Source organism: Gallus gallus, chromosome 11 (genome assembly GCF_016699485.2).
Source record: "Gallus gallus isolate bGalGal1 chromosome 11, bGalGal1.mat.broiler.GRCg7b, whole genome shotgun sequence".
NCBI lineage: Eukaryota > Metazoa > Chordata > Aves > Galliformes > Phasianidae > Gallus > Gallus gallus.
In genome coordinates, this window is record NC_052542.1 from 8,868,428 (window position 1) to 8,885,637 (window position 17,210).

General features: G+C 39.2%; 1 protein-coding gene across 2 annotated transcripts in view; it reads right to left on the bottom strand.

Moving 5' to 3' along the window:
- Nucleotides 1–713: 713 nt before the first annotated feature.
- The window catches only part of TSHZ3 (teashirt zinc finger homeobox 3), a 63,983-nt gene continuing 47,486 nt past the window's right edge, over nt 714–17,210 (bottom strand). For both annotated transcript variants that reach the window (XM_040707190.2, XM_015292483.4), the window contains exon 2: nt 714–5,497. In XM_040707190.2, coding sequence (XP_040563124.1) covers nt 2,298–5,324 — 3,027 coding nt within the window. In that variant the 5' untranslated portion in view covers nt 5,325–5,497 and the 3' untranslated portion in view covers nt 714–2,297. The remainder of the gene's footprint in view (nt 5,498–17,210) is intronic.

A 17,210-nucleotide genomic window follows, 5' to 3' on the forward strand; every position in this document is an offset into this window, starting at 1 on the left:
CCTGAACCATTCCTAGCCTCTGATTTCACCTGCCTGGCAAAATACATTCTTGACATGCATAACTATGGTTAAAATACAGGTAATTTGGAGATGTGAATTGTTTCCAATGGTTTTGATGGGGGTGACCTGTCAACACCAGTAGCAGCCCATCATTCTCATCTAAACGCTCCCGTTCCTTTGACACATTTATCCACCTTTCTTCCCCACTGTGCCCCAGCACCGAAGGCCAGCAGAGGCTTCCCTTCCCAGTGGCTCCAGGAGCTCTCCAGCCGCAGGTGCCTCTCCAGCTGCCCCAGGAGCACGGCGGTGCCGTTCCAACACGTGCCCAGCTGGGCAGGGAGAGCCGCACGGCTCCCCACCGGGCTGCAGGCGCAGAGGAGAAGTGCCAGTTTGCTTTGCCGCACGTTGCTTCTAAAGCCTGTCTTCGCAGCCAGCCTTACCTGATGTTTAAAAAGGAGTTATAATGCTCATTTATCTGTTCCGGAGGAAAAAAAAAAATTGTTAATGCAGCCTTTGAATAAGTGCTACCCTGCTCTTTAAATGCTAAAGTTCACTAAAACTCCAGTGATTTATGTGCAGCTTTTGACTGCCAGCACCTGGCAGATGAAGAAACCTACTCAAGCTTCAGTCATAAACAGATAGCATACAATTTAATTTTAATGTGCTCGTTAGTCGTAGCACATTTCAGACATAATTGTGAACGCAACACAAAATTATAGCAAAAAGACAATTTTAATGCTGCTGTAGAAAAAAAGGTTATATGAAGAGTCATATAATGGTGCTTCATTGTCAACAACAAAACAGGGCACAGAGTGCATTACAGTGTCTGTGCTGTTTACATGCCAATATTTTATACATAGATTCTCATATGGTGTCAGCTGTCAGTTACTTCTGCAAATTAACTGCCAAAAATGGAGACGAACAGAATCACTTAGTGTGCTGGTAACCACGGGTTACCTTTCATATGCCTAAAGATAAAGCTGCAGTATGGAATCTTGGGAGAATAATTAGGCAGAACAAAACAGAAAGTTACCAATTGAAATAAAAAGGCATTCTACAATAGGAAATAACAACCAAGAGCGCTTATAAATAAGTAAAAGAGGTTATATCACAGAATGCCTCATAACTTTTAAGCAAAGTATTACAGTACAAACATTTTAAAGGCTTTATCAATGTTTAGGAAATACAGTACAAGTTTTTCAAATAGATTTAACCCTTTGAGCACTGAGTTTATTTTGAATTTTCTCTTTTTATTTTCTTTTATTATTATTTTTTTTTTTTTTTACTAATAAATACCTTTAAAAGTCACGTTGTGCAAAACAGTTATAATGCATGCCAGGAATGCAGTCCGTGGCTTCTGTTTCTTTAGACGGTATTAGAAAAGAACAAAAAAGGAAAAACAAACAAATGATAGCAACACTAATAAATATGTATAATTTAAACATGAACCTCTATTAATATAGATGTACTGTATAGCAAAACAAAACAAAACATACTTTGCTTTAAGAATAATGTTTCTGAATACTTTATAAATGCTATCTGTGGTATCTTTCATCATACAATATACAACGTTCGGATGTTAAAAGAAAAACCGTTAGGCCTAAAAAATGAAATATACACTATATATAGCAGTTCATACCTGGGGCTTATCAGGTACAAAAAACACTGTTGCTAAAAATGCTGAAGAAAAAGAAAATGGCATTAACCACAATCACATTTTCCATAAGAGATTTTGAAATCTATACAATATATACATCTATGTTTCAATGTGAAAATCATAGTTTTAAATTTCAAGGTGTGAGACACCTCTGCATAAATGGAGGTTCATATTTGTAATCAGAACTAAGCTGGTAAGGGTTTAAAAAAAACCATATCCATACATTTTTACCAAATTAATGCAAAAGTGCTTCAAAGTACTCAGAGGGCTAAAGATTACAGGGTGAGAAATACCAGCACACTTAGGTCACATGAAAAAAGTGCACCAGAATCAGTTATAAATGCTTAATTAAACTGTCTGTTAATGCATGCAGCTTGATGCATCAGAGGGATGCATAGCAACTAAATCCAATTTACACAAAGTTCCAAACACTTACCACTGCATTTTAACCTTCATAGTTTACCAGTAACAACAGCTGATTATGCACCTCTAAACACTGTACAGTTATACAAAACAGTTCAGCCCAGAGCGACTCTGGAGTTAAAATAAGAACATGTGCCAAGAATTAAACAGTAGCTTTAAGGCGTCTTTGACAGTTTTCCTCAAAGCAAATTACAGTTATTTTAATCAAAAGCAAATGCTACTGCTTCTCTAACTCTGAAACATACAGAAGATGATCCTCTGGTGACTTCCCATGTGTTTTACTAAGATGAAGTTTAACAGCATGCTTGCTTGCAAAAGTCCTGTTACAAAGTTTGCACTGGTAAGAAGTTCCGATATCTTCCTCTGGAGAGGATGTCACCAGCTTTTCAGACGGTGACTTTGCTTGTGCTATCTGATTGTTAATCTGTTCACTGGACAGTTTGGACAAGTCCCTTAACCTGAAACCCAGATGCGATTCAAGATGACTGATATAAGTTGAAGGAGTTCTGATCTGTGAAGCGCAGTCATTACAAAAGAACACTGGATGCCCAGTGTCCAAATTTTTAAGGAACTTAGTTCCCCCCGTCCTTCGGAGCTGGTATTTCACATTGGCTAGCCAATGGCTAATCGTGGTCATTGAAAGTCCCGTAAACCTGGAAATGTGCATTCTTTCTTGAGGGCTCAAGTCTGACATTATGTATTTCCCCTCTGAAGTCTGCCGTAAACTAGCTGCAAACTGGGCCTGCAAGATGAGCAAGTGCTGAGGGTTCCAGTTAGACTGACGTCCCTTCCTTTTCTGAGCTGGTGTACTCTCTTCTGGTTCCTCTATTGTGGTACCATCAATGTCAGATTTCTCAGATATGCTGGAAGGTGTGGAAGATTTTGATGTGTGACTTTCTGTCAGGTTCTTCAGCATATCAGATATATCTGACAAGGCATTCTCGCGTAGCGGCGAGTTTGACATGAATGACACGACTGCAGATGTCTTTGCTGTTGTCACTGTAGATGAAGAAGATGCAGAAGATGTCGATGTGGATGACAAAAGCGCTGAACCCAAAGAGCAGCTTTTGTCACTCTTGCCTTTCGTCAAATCTATGGGTTGGTCATTGTTGACATGATAAAAATAACGGTCTAAGTGGTCTGTTTTTTTGGACTGGAGAGGTGGGGTGGCCACTGCAGCCTTTTCTGCCAAACTGTTGCTCATTTTAAAAAGCATGCTCATTGGATCCAACGCGGGCAAAGATGGCTTTGCTGCCTTCCCAAGGTGAATATTCATGACAGACTGCAGTGCACTTAATGGGTTTACAAATGGCTGTTCAGGGGGGTGATCAGTAATGATAGCCGTGCTGCTACTTAAAGAACCTACGATTGACTTAGCAGGCTCTTTCCCGTTTTCCACAGGTTCTACAGTTGGACTGTCCTTGCAACCATCTCTTTGAGGGACTGGGCTGTTCTGTTGGCTTTTAAAGCCACCATCATTGGAGGCCTCCATTTTAAGAGGTTCACTGACTTCACTACTGCACGGTGAAGGCGTTGCACGCTTCATTGGAGAAAGCTTGCCTTCGGGCTCCTTCATTTTTTCCTCTACTTTAGCCACCTTCTCAGTGACTTTCTTTACTAATTCTTCCATGGCATGAAAATTCGTTTTTGGCACAGGTGAGGTCTGGCTGCTTGGTGGAGATACCAAGGGCTGGCTTTTAGATGGCGATACTAATTCACTGTTTCCAAACATGGGTTTTAACGGTGTACTCTTCCCAGATGAACCCAATGACAGCTTCATCATATTAGGCAGCTGATAAGCAGCATGAATGCTGGGGTAGCCACCCCAGCTCGGGGTGCCATTCTGGGCTTTATTTATAGCTGACGTAACTGTGTTTTCTAAAGACTTCAATATATCCAGTCCCCCTTTAGGGCTTTCTTCTAGGTCGTTTTCAGTCAAGTAATGGTATTTTGAAGAGATATCATACTTCTCCTCATCCTCACTTGACTTTTCTTTATCTTTCATTTTGTCATCAGCAGTGCTTCTTTCTTTATCTACTTCTTTTTTTATTTCAACATTTAATTTAGGGGAAACACTAGAAGGCGTATTGGAAGGAGATGTGAAAGTGGTGGCAGCTAGCGGCACAGACTGGACCTTCTCATCTACTAAGGATGTTATTGTAGGCGTTGCTGGGGCTTCTATAATAGGCTTCCCTTTTTTCATGGCAGAGTTGGTGACTTTAATGAAATGTCCTGTCACCATCATGTGGGCAGTGAGTTCCTGCAAAGTGTCGTGAGAACTTCCACATTCCATGCACTTCAGAATTTGAGATTTCCTCGCTTCAAAGTGCCAGGCATAGCTGGCACCGTTCTGGTGACCATAGCGATTATTTGGTGTAATGTAAGGATTGGAATTCTTTTGAAGTGCATCGTTGGTGTCTGAGACTGGTGCTTTTGGTGTCCCACCTGTGGAATCTGGAGAACTTGGAAGTTCAAGCTCTAGTGATGCTTTCTTTCTAGTAGCTGGGATAATTTTAGCTGCTACAGGTGTAACAGGTTCCTTCAGAGGCACTTTTTGGTAGTGTTTTGTTTTGATCATATGAACACTCAAATCCTGAAGAGATTCAAATGAATGACCACAGTACATACACTTTAATACTTTCTGGGCATCTTCTTTCCCTTCCATTTCAAGCAAAGAACGTTTACGAGGTTTGGACCATCTTTTAGGGTTATTGTTATCAGTTTCATGGTTGTCATCTCGATAATGTCCCGTTTCATTCATGTGCACTGTTAATTCTACTAAAGTATCATAGGCAGCACTGCAGTCTTTACAGCGGAATTTACTGGCTCCAGTAAATATAGAGCCATAAAGCTTACTGCTTTGTCTGTACAATTGAACTGTGCTAAAAAGGCTTGGTTCAGGAAGAATTCTGCTCTGAGACACTTGCTGCAGTGTTTTAGCCATCGCAGTCTGGTGCCAGTCAAAGCTGCCACTTCCGCAACTGCTGCTGCTGCTGCTGCTACTGCTGCTGCTGCCATTGTTTTTTTCTGAAATTGGCTGGTGAAGATTCAAATTGAGATTGGACCAGTAGGAATTGGAGAGGAAGTTGTTATATACAGCTTTCATTTGTTCTAAACTATCAGATACGGTAGAGTCTTCAAGTGGTATTGAAACCTCCTTGCTCTCTTCTTCATTTTTAATAGAACTGCTCTCAAAGTCTGCCATGCGGTCACTTGTCTCACTGATATGTGACTCACTGTCCATTTCATGGCTTGAAAATTCAGCTGCTGGAGAGTTTTGGTAGCTTTGGCAGTTCTTACTGAAGTCTTTTTCTGGACATGCATATTTTGCAGAAGGCTCTCCATCAGCTGTGTTTTCATCAGCTTCTACATCTTCTTCCACCAGTGCTGCTGCTTTTAGTTCATCTGAAACATAGGCTATTATGAAGAGAAGAAAAATAAGTTAGTTTCTGCTGATCGTACTTTCACTCAAGTGTTTCAGCCAATGAACTACACTTATTTGTAAAATTAAACAGTTAAAATTTAGTGTTTCTTCCGAGCAAGAAAAAAATCTGCTCTTCAAACATAATTTGCCACCTTATTCTTCTCAAGGGGCAACAGCTTGAAATTAAAACTAAATTTGAAATTAATGAAGCACATTCTGGAGGTGGCATTCATTTCTAAAGTAATAAATTACTTGTATCAACCTCAGAGACAGCAGTTCCTGTCTGTCAATTAATATGTCTTATGCTTCTCCTACCCCTAATGCATTTCTTAACAGACAGATTCACAATTTAAATTAAGCAAGCATTTTTTGCTCATTACAGTTTTGAGACTCAATCCTTAATAAATATAGAGTACAACAAACATCAAAAATTCCTACAAAGTAAAAGAATCCCCAGTTGCAATAATAAAAAAATGAGATTTTCAAGAAGTTATCATCATTATTAGGAGTATCATATTTTAAAGGAGGAAAGAGTAAAAGTGGGTGACGCAACCTTCTGCAGCAACTCACTACGAGCAGCTGAAGGATATTCATTATGGGTATAACAAATGACCCATTCACATTTAAACATACCTTTCTCAACAAGAAAGCCCATGCAGAATTATGTCAGGAGCTATGTCAGGAGCTAGTTCAAGAAAATTGGTATGCTGTACTCATTCTTGCTGTATAAATATATACAAGACCTTCCAGTGGACCTTACAAATGTCAAAGTGTTTGCTCTTTAGACTACTTTGTCAATATTTACTCAGCATAAGCTACACAGACACCCAACAGGGATCCTGTCTTTTTTTCCTTCTCAAGTAATGCAACTGGTGATGTAAATTTAAGATACTCTTCCTGAATAGGATAGTTGGGAACTGACAGTAAACACGTTCTCTTTTTCTCCACTGCTTCAGTGCACGTATTCTACATACATTAAGTCTACCTTAGTTTTTCGTTCAGGAAAGAAAACTATGGTTAGGTTAAGAGGGGGATCATTAATTGATAAAAATAATCTATTTTTGTATAATGAGTTAATTATTAAGTGTATTAAGTGGAATTTAGAATTTGCTTGCAATCTCTCACAATTACAATTACAAACTTCAAAAGAACGTGTTTCCAGTAGAGTAGGGGTAAGGACACTTCACTTTTGACCTTCTTCTCTGGAACACATCTGGAATATGTGGGTATCTGTATCGTAAACACATCTATAGCTTGTTTATGCACGCAACAGTGCAAAGAAGATAATGATTAGCAACCCAAGAACACCTACTCTAGCTCAGAGAGAGAGAAAAATGTAGAACAGTACAGTAGATATCACATATACAGTACTGAACCTTGCAAATTGTGATTAAATGTTGCCAGAAAATCACAAAAGAAGAAAGCAGCTGTTAAAGCAACAACAAAATTCGGCTTTTAGTTTCATATGCAGTACTTTTTCAGTTAGGAAATACAAAACATTCACTGCTGTTTCTCACAAGGCTGAATAGTAGCAAGTCTTCCTCCAAGCACATACAATTATACAATCTGACCTACAGGATAGTTGCTAAGCCTCTGAAAGCACAAACACATCACATGAAACAACAGATAACTGTGATTAAGTATTTCAGCTCAGGTCATTTCAAAACAGAAGAGTCATGCAGCAAAGTTCTTATTTTTAACATTTGTGTGAATGTAGCTTGAAATAATTATGTTTAAAAACTTTCAAGTATTATACCATTTTGAAAATGCTGTTAAGATCAGACTTTAAAAGGAGGTATATGTGCTCGAATGAAACAGAGCCGCTCTCTTGTTACTCCATGTTATGCTTTTTCAAAATATCATGAAAGAATTCAAGATTCTTATTTTACGTATACTACAATCATGCTGGCAATCTGTAGCCAGGATTAGTGTCTATCCAGCAAATGCTTGCAATGAAACCACTATAAAGAATTTAACATCTAAGAAGATGGATTTCACTCAGTACTTTTGTTCCCTTATACGTGGTACAGATTCCTTTTCATCTCAATCATTTCTTCCATCATGTTTCTAAATTCTACCAAATCTTCAGCAAAGGAAAGCATAAGGGTTAAAATTATATTCTAAAGCTGAAAAAAATTAAGTAATCACTGGTAACACGTAAACAACTGGCTAACAACTGCCTCAGTCTGAAACATACCAAAGATCCAAGTGATAAGAATAAGGAAGGTTGGAAGGAAGAAATGACAGCATGAACCAGTGATCTGGAATCAAATGTACCCTTTTCTTTTTCTATCCTGTGGAGTTTTTCTTTTACACCTCCCATTCCTTTGCTTCATGTGAAATTGAAGACAAACTCTCGTTTTAGGATATAAAATCCAAGGTTATTGTCACTCTGCCTGCATTAGCAAGACCTGCACACTTGCAGGCTGAGATGAAAGACCAAGGCACCCTATAAATGTACCCATTCTTTGCTCCTTCTGTCCACTGAGTGCTCATTCTCACACATCAGTACCAAAGGCCTGGGCTCTGCACACCATGCAGGTGCTCCTATAGACTGCTGCTCACCAACACAGCCAAGGGCACAGAATCAAGTCCCTAATTTGTGTGGTTTTCTTTACATTTTTGTTTCTCTTATTAAAATCTTATGAATTTTGTTTGGATGAAACACTCATATTGTCACATTCACAGTTTTTTTCAAGAGCGACTTTTATACTGGGGAAAACCTCCAGCATGTGGCTCATTTAAATGTAAATCTATTTACCTTTCATGCTTTCTTTGCCCTTTTCACCAACTATCAAGCATATTTGCGTGTTAACCAGGAGCTGCCTCCTCTGTAGCTGTTCTCCTTCCTAAGCTCAAGTTGCAAAGCCAAGTTGTGACATCGGTCTTTAATCCAGATATGCGGGAAAGGAGACACAAATGACAGCGTGGAATTTAACTCTGCAACTTTCATAAAGTGACAGTTTGAACAACTTCTTCCGCTCTTTCCACTGCACAAGGGAGAGAAGGGATGAAACACAACTTACTCCCAACTTCTTCAGTCCTTTAACTTAAAACACACCCCTCGGTGGTTTGTGCAAGAAGCTTCTAACATCTTACTCCAAGGGCTGGTCGACTAGCACTTGCCTTCAGGGCTGGTGTGTAGCAGCAGGAGGCAACCCACCAAATCCTGGGCCAACACATAATTGCAGATTTGGGCCATTCTCAAAGATGAAGCCTTGTCCTCAAAGGGTTAATGCAACAGGCAATGTCCACACCTCCTCCTCAGAAAACCCTGCCAAACTGTTATCAGCATGTGGGACAGATGAGGATAGATGGTCAAGGCCAAAAGACAATTTTACACCATCAAACGGTATGGGAAGTTCTGATCCTGCCGACCTCACCACACTGAGCTCAGAGGGGGACAACTGGCGCTGTCTACCTGCAGATGAAGGTGACGGCTTTCCTGTTACAGAAAGTAGGACAAGGAAGGCAAAGAGCTTTCGTCTTAGGTTAAGCACCTACAGGAAAAGCAAAGACGCTATTTAGAAAAGAAGAATAAAATCAGGAGGTGATGGTAAAACAAAGAACCCCACAACTTTTCAGTGAGATCTACTGCCTGGTGGAGATTGTCTTTAAGAAGCACTGTCTCCAGCCCATCCTTACTCAGCCACTTGCTTCTTATTAGAAAAAGAAATAAAAGAGAGACTCTTGGTTTGATGTGTTTCAAGTGTAAAGTAACACCTAAACAGCAGGGCATCTGTACAACCATTCTTCAATGCCTTGACAGCAAAGTATGAGGTAAAAAAAAAAAAAAAAAACACTTTAAAGGCAATCCTAACAGCAGAAGAAGTTAATAAGAATGGAAATGAAAGGAATTATGTGCTTCTATATTTTTGTTTTTCACTTCCCAGCGTCAAAGAAGAAAAAAAGTCACAGTTCCCCAAAAAGTTTTTAGTTTACATCTTGTAGGACATCAAAACCCACAGGAAATTGGCTGCAAGATGAGTATTGTTGTCACTGCGACATAGCATTTGACAAAAGATGGGAAGTAGTTCTATGGGGAGGCTCTCAGTTCCTACAGAAGATGAGGGCATTAAAGGGATTCCAAAACCTATTGCAGGTGCAGCTATACAGAGGTTGAGAATAGACAGTTCCCTCATTAATATTTATTATAATTATTAACTAAACTGCTAAGTAAAAATGAAATTAACACATTTGATATAAATACATAAATGTAAGCTGTGGTATAATGGAATTCATTTCCACAGAAGAGGGAATTACCTTCATAACTGAGCTATGGATCATTTCTTTGCCAGTGGAAATAAATTGTGATACATCACTACCTAAAATGATGTATATAGAAACATCTTGTATAGACACTAATAAACTGATAGACCTCCCTCTATGCAGACACCAGAAGAACTATAGATACCACAGACACTATATACATGTATACACTATATACATCTGAGACCACATAGTTTGCCTTATATTTAATTGGAGCATTTTTGAAATGTCTTGCTTTAAATATCTGCTTTTTTTCACCAATACTTTATTTTAATTAGCTTACTGGTATATGTAAAAACTAGAATACAAGCTTTTTCCTTGAAAAAGTATCAAAAAATTCAAACATTCTTCTCACAGGAAGGAAATGTTTGGCTACAAAAGTCAAGCATCCAATGATTCATCAAAATACTAAAATTCCTTGGAATTATTTTGGCTTTAACCAAACAGCCTTATATTAGAAAATCACAACCAACTTTATTACTTATTTATGCATGGCTTGAAATAATCATTTAATAGTAAGGTTCATTTCCTAAACCATCTGATTTTTAGTGCATCTTGAAAAAAGTTTCTTACGCCCTTAACAAAACCTGAATCCATTTTCATCTCACACCTTGAGAACAGAAGAAAGAGGTTGAGAGTAAGAAGGATACGGTCAGCTAAGAACTTACCTTTTTTTTTTTTTTTAACAAAACAAACCAAAAAAATCAATTAAAACAATCTACAGAAAAATCTTTGAGGAGTCCACAGTTTCTGTGGAGCCATTCAGCCAATATGGGGCACGGCCTGAACACAAGCCAAGGAAATACCAAGAGGAAACAGAAGTCCTGAGATGTTCTGACTGTGCCAATGGACCCTGCTCACACAATTAATGAAGACAGGCAAGAGAAAACCCAGTGGGTTGAGTCAATCAAAGACCTCACATAACTGTAGGCATGTAAGAGTGAGCCTGTTAGAAAACTCCCACTCCATAGGCCTTTCACTTACAGGAGGAAAGGCAAACATCTCACCCACAACATAAGCTATTTCTATACAGAGACTGACTAATAATTCACATGTAGCTGAAACTGTGTTTCAGACTTCACCACATGGCAGAGCTGTTAGTGTACTCCTCAGGAGGCAGCAGAAGGGGAAAGCAGGAGAGCCTCCCTGTTCACCTGAGTGGCATGTGGCAACACTGCCTATAAACAGGCATGGCCATGCTGATTACCCAGCACCTTCACCTGTTAGAAAGATGAAACGTTCTATTGCACAGGGGTGTTACTGTCTGTTGTGGGAGAGAAATGTTTTCAGGTGGAGAGGTCAGCATTTCTCTCACCTGTTGGCTGAAGTAGCAGCACTAAGGTATGATCCTACTCCAAAACTGATCATTTTATCCATTGGCAAGACCAAGAATATTCGTTTGAACATGCTGATTTGATGCGGTGTACATGACTCATGCTTGTTTAGCTGTTTGGGTGTTTTTTTTTCCTGGTATGTTGACACATTTGCAGCATTTTTTGCAGCAATAATGCTGTACTGTGAAGGGAATCAGCACATGGATGGATGTCACACAGCACGCCAATCTAATGGGTGGCTATCATTAGACACCAGAAACTTTGAAGTGTACTTCTGTTTGTTTCTTTATGAATATACTGCAGCAGCTATCTGATACAAAGAGCTTAGAAACAGGCCAAAGGAAGCTAGTCAGCTGCTCTAATCCAGCATCCTGGCCTGGTATTATGCTTGGAGCAACTTCACAGAGATCAAATCAACCGCTAAGTGCTAAGAGTTGAGAATTACATGGAAAAGCATACACAGTGAAGAGATGGGAACAAAAACGGAGTTTACATGTCATTACAGTTCGGATCGTCAGAGCAAAAGCATGCAGAACCAGAGCACAGCAAGTCGATAGCAAGCACCTTTTCCTCCTGTCACTGTACTATCTGCTCCCCCAGCTTTTCTGTAGTTTAAAGGAGGATGAAAATTCCCATCTCCTTTCGACTTCAGACTTAACTCTGCCATATGAAAGGTTCCACAGTGGCAACCTACAAATGAAAACAGTAAACATTCAAAAATTGCTACTTATTCTGCTAAAAGAGGCATTTATCTTCCTAGAACCAAATGCTGTTTGGACATTTGTTAAATGAGATATTCCTGTGCAAAGCTCACATTTATGTATTATCTCCTTCATTAAATACACACCTGAAAAAACAGAATGCTATTATATTAAATGCTGGGTTAGAAACAACCTAGCACCACTGGAAAACATCACTGTAATTTGGTGTTCAAAAGATTCAGTGAGCGCTTTACTCTTCACAGCAACCCTGTTCTTATCCATAGTTTATAGCTGCAGACCTGGAAATCCAAAGAAGTTAAAAATTACTCGCCCAGTGCAAGGAAAGAAGCCTACAACTTCTGCAGGTTAATATATATAATGAAGCTATTTACACAAAACATGACAAGGAAGTTTAAGTCTGCGTTTCTGTTCCTGTGCTTCTTCACAGTGTGTGTATGTGACTGCAGCCTACGTGTATAATTGAAAATAATTGACAGTTTTCAGCTTAAACCATTACTAAGGATAAAATAGCCAGTGAAATACCCACAGGTGCATGTACTGTGCAAAACCTCGAGTCTGTGGTTAAAAATCTCCTCTGAGCCAAGCTGCTGGGATCCACTAAATGCTGAATCTGCACACTGCCAGAAAACTCCTTTCCACAATGGGGAAAATAGGAAAGGTTTTTAAAATCGGGAGAGGAATTGTCCCATCTCTCCCCCATGGAGCTTTCTGCTCCCAGCACGGAGGAGGCCTCCAGGTAGGCTGTGAGCATCAGTTCCACTAGGGCTGCTCTGGAGATGAAAGACGCTGGATCATGCCCCATTCCTCCAAGGCTGTGCTCTGCATTGCTTTCTGCCACTGGCCTGAACTCCATGAATTCAACTTGCTGAGCAGTGTTTTTCTAAAATCTGCTCAAATTATCCACTCATTAAGCATAACATCCCATCTTCCTAACACGGAGAACAGCACACGATCACATCGCAGAGCAACGTACCCTTGTGCACATAGGGTTTTGTGAGGGTCAGTCTGAGATCAGTCTCTCTTCGAGAGCTGATCTGCCTTCTCACACAGTACGTTTCTAACAAAAAGCCATCTAACAATTAAAAAAAAATTTGAGAGATCTCCAGTCCAAATTACTCCCATGTATAATGCACAAAACCATTTTAGAAGAGATTTCCTCACATAAAACTTGCTTCCAGATGCCATAATTGTACGGTTGGAAGAGAGCATCGTGCTTATGAGAAACCGGTCTAACAGTTCAGGGAGCCTGCCTGGTCAGGAAAAACAGATCTTGATTTTGTTCTCCTGAATTTGCAGCCACACACACACACAGCAGAGCTGGCTTCCTAAAACACTGCTGCACAGAAGCAGGGGGACAGTTTACGTCTCGCTATGCCTGCCCCCAGTCGATGACCAGAAGCAGCACACGATCACTGTGTCAACACTACGGGCTTCTGTGAGGACAAAAGGCCATTGCTTGCTATTGTATTTTGCACTTGAGAGCAGCAGAGATTTTGACGGTCCCTATGAGCACGAGCTGGAATGTCTGGCTGATCCTGCTGGAAGAGAAATGGGAGAAAAAAATGCCTTGGCCTTTCCTGTCACAGCATAAACCATCTTTCACAAGTACTGTCAGAACTAGATCAAACAGGTACATATGAAACAAAGACTGTGAACACCCACTGGGAATTCTCACTTGCTGTTTGGTTCAAGATTGATGGCCGTCAATACTCAGAGTGCCTTCCTCTTCCTCCCCACCCTGCAGGTCAATGGGAAGGGTGCCCTTCCTGCCAGTACACCAAAGGCACAAATGCTCACCAAAGCACCAAAGCTCACTGAAAGAATACCAAGCTCTCCACGAGCCCTTGGGAGGCTCACAAGCCAGCTAGCCAGCCACAGAGGGGGGCAGCACTGGGGGGCTCAAGAGCCAGACACAAACTGTTGGTGTAAACAGCTCACAAGCAGCCCCACAGTCTGAAAACATTCACATAAACTTAACAAATACAATTAAGTATGTGCATTAGTAACAGGAAAAAAAAAAAGTCTACATTTGCTGTATAAATTATTCATCACAAGTAAATGTGATCCACTCTAAGTGAGACAAAACTGGTTTTCTGTTGGTTTCTAAGACAGTTGCTTCGTGTAAAGTACTACACACGTATTAGATTATCCCACTCCAGGCAAGCACATATTACAGCAAGAAATAAGTAGAGAAAACAGCCTCGTGTTATGCTTTGCCCCTGATTTTGATTTAGGAGGTACACTGGTTTTTGGACTCTTCATAGGATTTTTCTATGCATAGAACTACCATTTCCTCAAGTAGACAAAAAATATTTACTGGAATCTCCAAAGAATAAAAATATTTGGATTTTTTTTTTCTCTTTTTTAATAGCATTCTCTGTGAACATACTGTTAGGAACTGCCACATTCTCAAACTTAGGGATTGGTACTAAAACACGCAGTGACGCAATCTCTGCTTGATATCAGCATTTGGGTGGCATCTTTCTTTTAATCACTGCAAAGCACTCAGGGCATTCACCAAACTAATACAAGATTCACAGTCAAATCCAGGATAAGCAGGCATGAGCATAAAAGTTCTCAATATGGCTCTAATAGCTCTTAATTATTATAATCCTTCACTGAGCAAACAGATGTTGTAAGGGAACTTTAGTTTCTTCAAATGCAGTAATCAAACCATTCTGCTTCTGCCCTGCCTCTTTTCAGTAAACGCTTTGTATAGCAGAGTGGAAATAGCAAATTTAGTGGCAAAATGACCATTTAATTGTCACAGAAATCTGTTTTTGAACAAAACTGATGTTGTCGTTTCTCTTCATCCACATCTCTTTGAGCCTTCTGATTGCAGCTTAGAACTGTGGCGACTGAAAAACCCTTACACCTTACTTTCTGCAAGCGCCCCACATCTTCGGTTGCTCCCAAACTGCTCACATCTTATAAGCTTTACAGTGACCACAACGCTGGCTGCGTATCTGTGTTTAATCATACTAACATTAACACACATCCCTGGAGCTGCAGCCTCCATTTTTCTCGCAAACTTGAAATTCCCATTGAAGCCTTTCATACAGTACTTTCAATAGCTATTTTGGTTGCAGCGAGTACTTACAATAAACTTCATACAAAGGTATGAATGGTATAGTAGAAATCCAAATGATTTCAATCACAATTTCAGCTATTGTGAACTTGTACTTATAATGAAGTTTCTCCATGAAAAAAGGAGTTCACTGTGGGCCAACAAAGCTTTGTGTCCTTTCACAGTTTTTATTCAGCCCTCATTTAAGAAAAACAACTATTGACTACTATATGAATCTCAGGACTTAGAGAAAGCAAAGATCCCAAGGATTACCTCTACAAGACGGCCCCCACTTGTTTTGTATGGATAGCAGAAAAAGAAAATAAAAAAAGCACTGAATATTCATTTTACTCATTTGCTAACTATACTAATATACTCTTTTGTAAACGAGTCTCTATCTCCAGCACTAGCTATTGAACTGAAGGGTATTTGAATAGGTGGGTTTTGCTATAGTGCCACACTAAGATAATGTGCTAGAAACAAATGGTTCACTGATTCCTGAATAGAAAATTTGCTGGAAAACCCTGAGAACCAGAAGATGAGGGGGAGGGGATTAAAACATCTCCTCAGAGCCACCAACCAAACCCTTGTCATTTTTAAAAGATGCTCCTATGGCACAATATGAATAGTTTATAGCCACAATTGTGAACATTCAATGTCATATAAGAAAAGACACTTGTCAAGAGCCTTTCCCTTACAAGCACCCTCATCATGACCTGTGTTAATGAAGTTAATTGAATTTAAGATCAATAATGGTTAATTATTGCAATTTGACATTCTGAGATAAATGGCTTTAAGACAGAGAAATGTGTGTGTATGTGAATTCTCTCCAAAGAAGGTGAACATGTTACAGCCTAAGAGGGATCACACAGTCCTCCCATTGATCCTGGTACAATCTGATCGACCTAATCCTCTGATGAATGTGGGCTTTTCACAGCTACAAGTAAATGTTCTACAAGACTACTCTAACCCTTGTCACTGACCAAATCTATATGAGCTGTACACTAGAAATCTATTGAGATAGATTAAAGAACTGCTGTAGAAACGAGAGATGCTTCAATAAAGATGAAGTTTTATTATATTGACTACTAATGTTACATGCACTATGTAATTATGAATGCTTATGGATCATAAGAGCTTAATTTTGGCCCGTTGGATGTAAATGATCATGATTGAAAAACAGTATGAAATTAAAAAAAAAATTAAAAAAGAAGATAAAAAAAAAAAATCTAAAACCACCCTGAATTTGATGAATAATATGTGAACATTCAATAAGCAGGAGATTTCAAGATCATCCTCGTAATGTGCCAGAAGATGCTCACAGACAGGTATTTATTTCATAAAGTCACTCATCAACCCACTCCACTTAGGCTTTCTTAAGTTTACTTTCACAATAGTTCTCAACAGGAAGACATTTTTTCAAACGTGTTGGTAATGATATTCTTACATGCATACCGAACAAGTTAAATGACCACTTACAAGATTTATAATGACAAAGTAAATGTCAAGGAAAAAGTATTACTGATTGCAGAGCACTGACAATAAAAAGCCGCTGAAGAGTTCTGTCAAAATGTAAGATTATGCAAAAACACTATTGAGAACACTGCTAATCATCTGCTCTTGTCAATTACTTGAAGGGTATCTGACAGCATATTTACATTAAACACATTTCAGTAGCAAAATCCTTAATGCTGTATCAGAATATTTTCATTATCATTAGAAATCCTCTAAAAAGTCCTTTTGCAGCAGAGCATTATAGCAACAATGATGTAATATCTATCTCTGTACCAGGCATCTATTTCACGCTATTATAGCTACATAACATTTGAAATAATACAACCAAAGATTAAATATACATGTAAGATGGCAGTCTCCGTGTTCCCTTACCCAGTGTTGGTACTTTTCAAGTTACAGCTTTGTAGGAGTCTCGAACTAAGCACAAATGAATGATCTGTCTTTGTCTGGCCATTCTTTTAGCCTTTTCCTCCTCGTGTGGCTGTATTTTATTATGGCAAAAGACATTATCAAGCAGACATTTTTTCTAAATCTTTGATTGTAACTTAGAATTCAGCTGCTTTATGAAGAGCCACATTAACTACCAGTACCTTTCACCTGCAGTGGAAACTTATTTTAGTTGCGTCTATCTCATACTTTATGGAACCCTTCCTGCAAAATAGAGAAATAAATGAAATGTAATGAAAATGAAATGTTGATCCTTTCCATGCTTCAGCAGGCGTTACTAAAAAAGCATACATAACCCTGTTGGATGCGTAAAACAGTACGCACGCATAAAAATGGACAGAGCGTAAACACG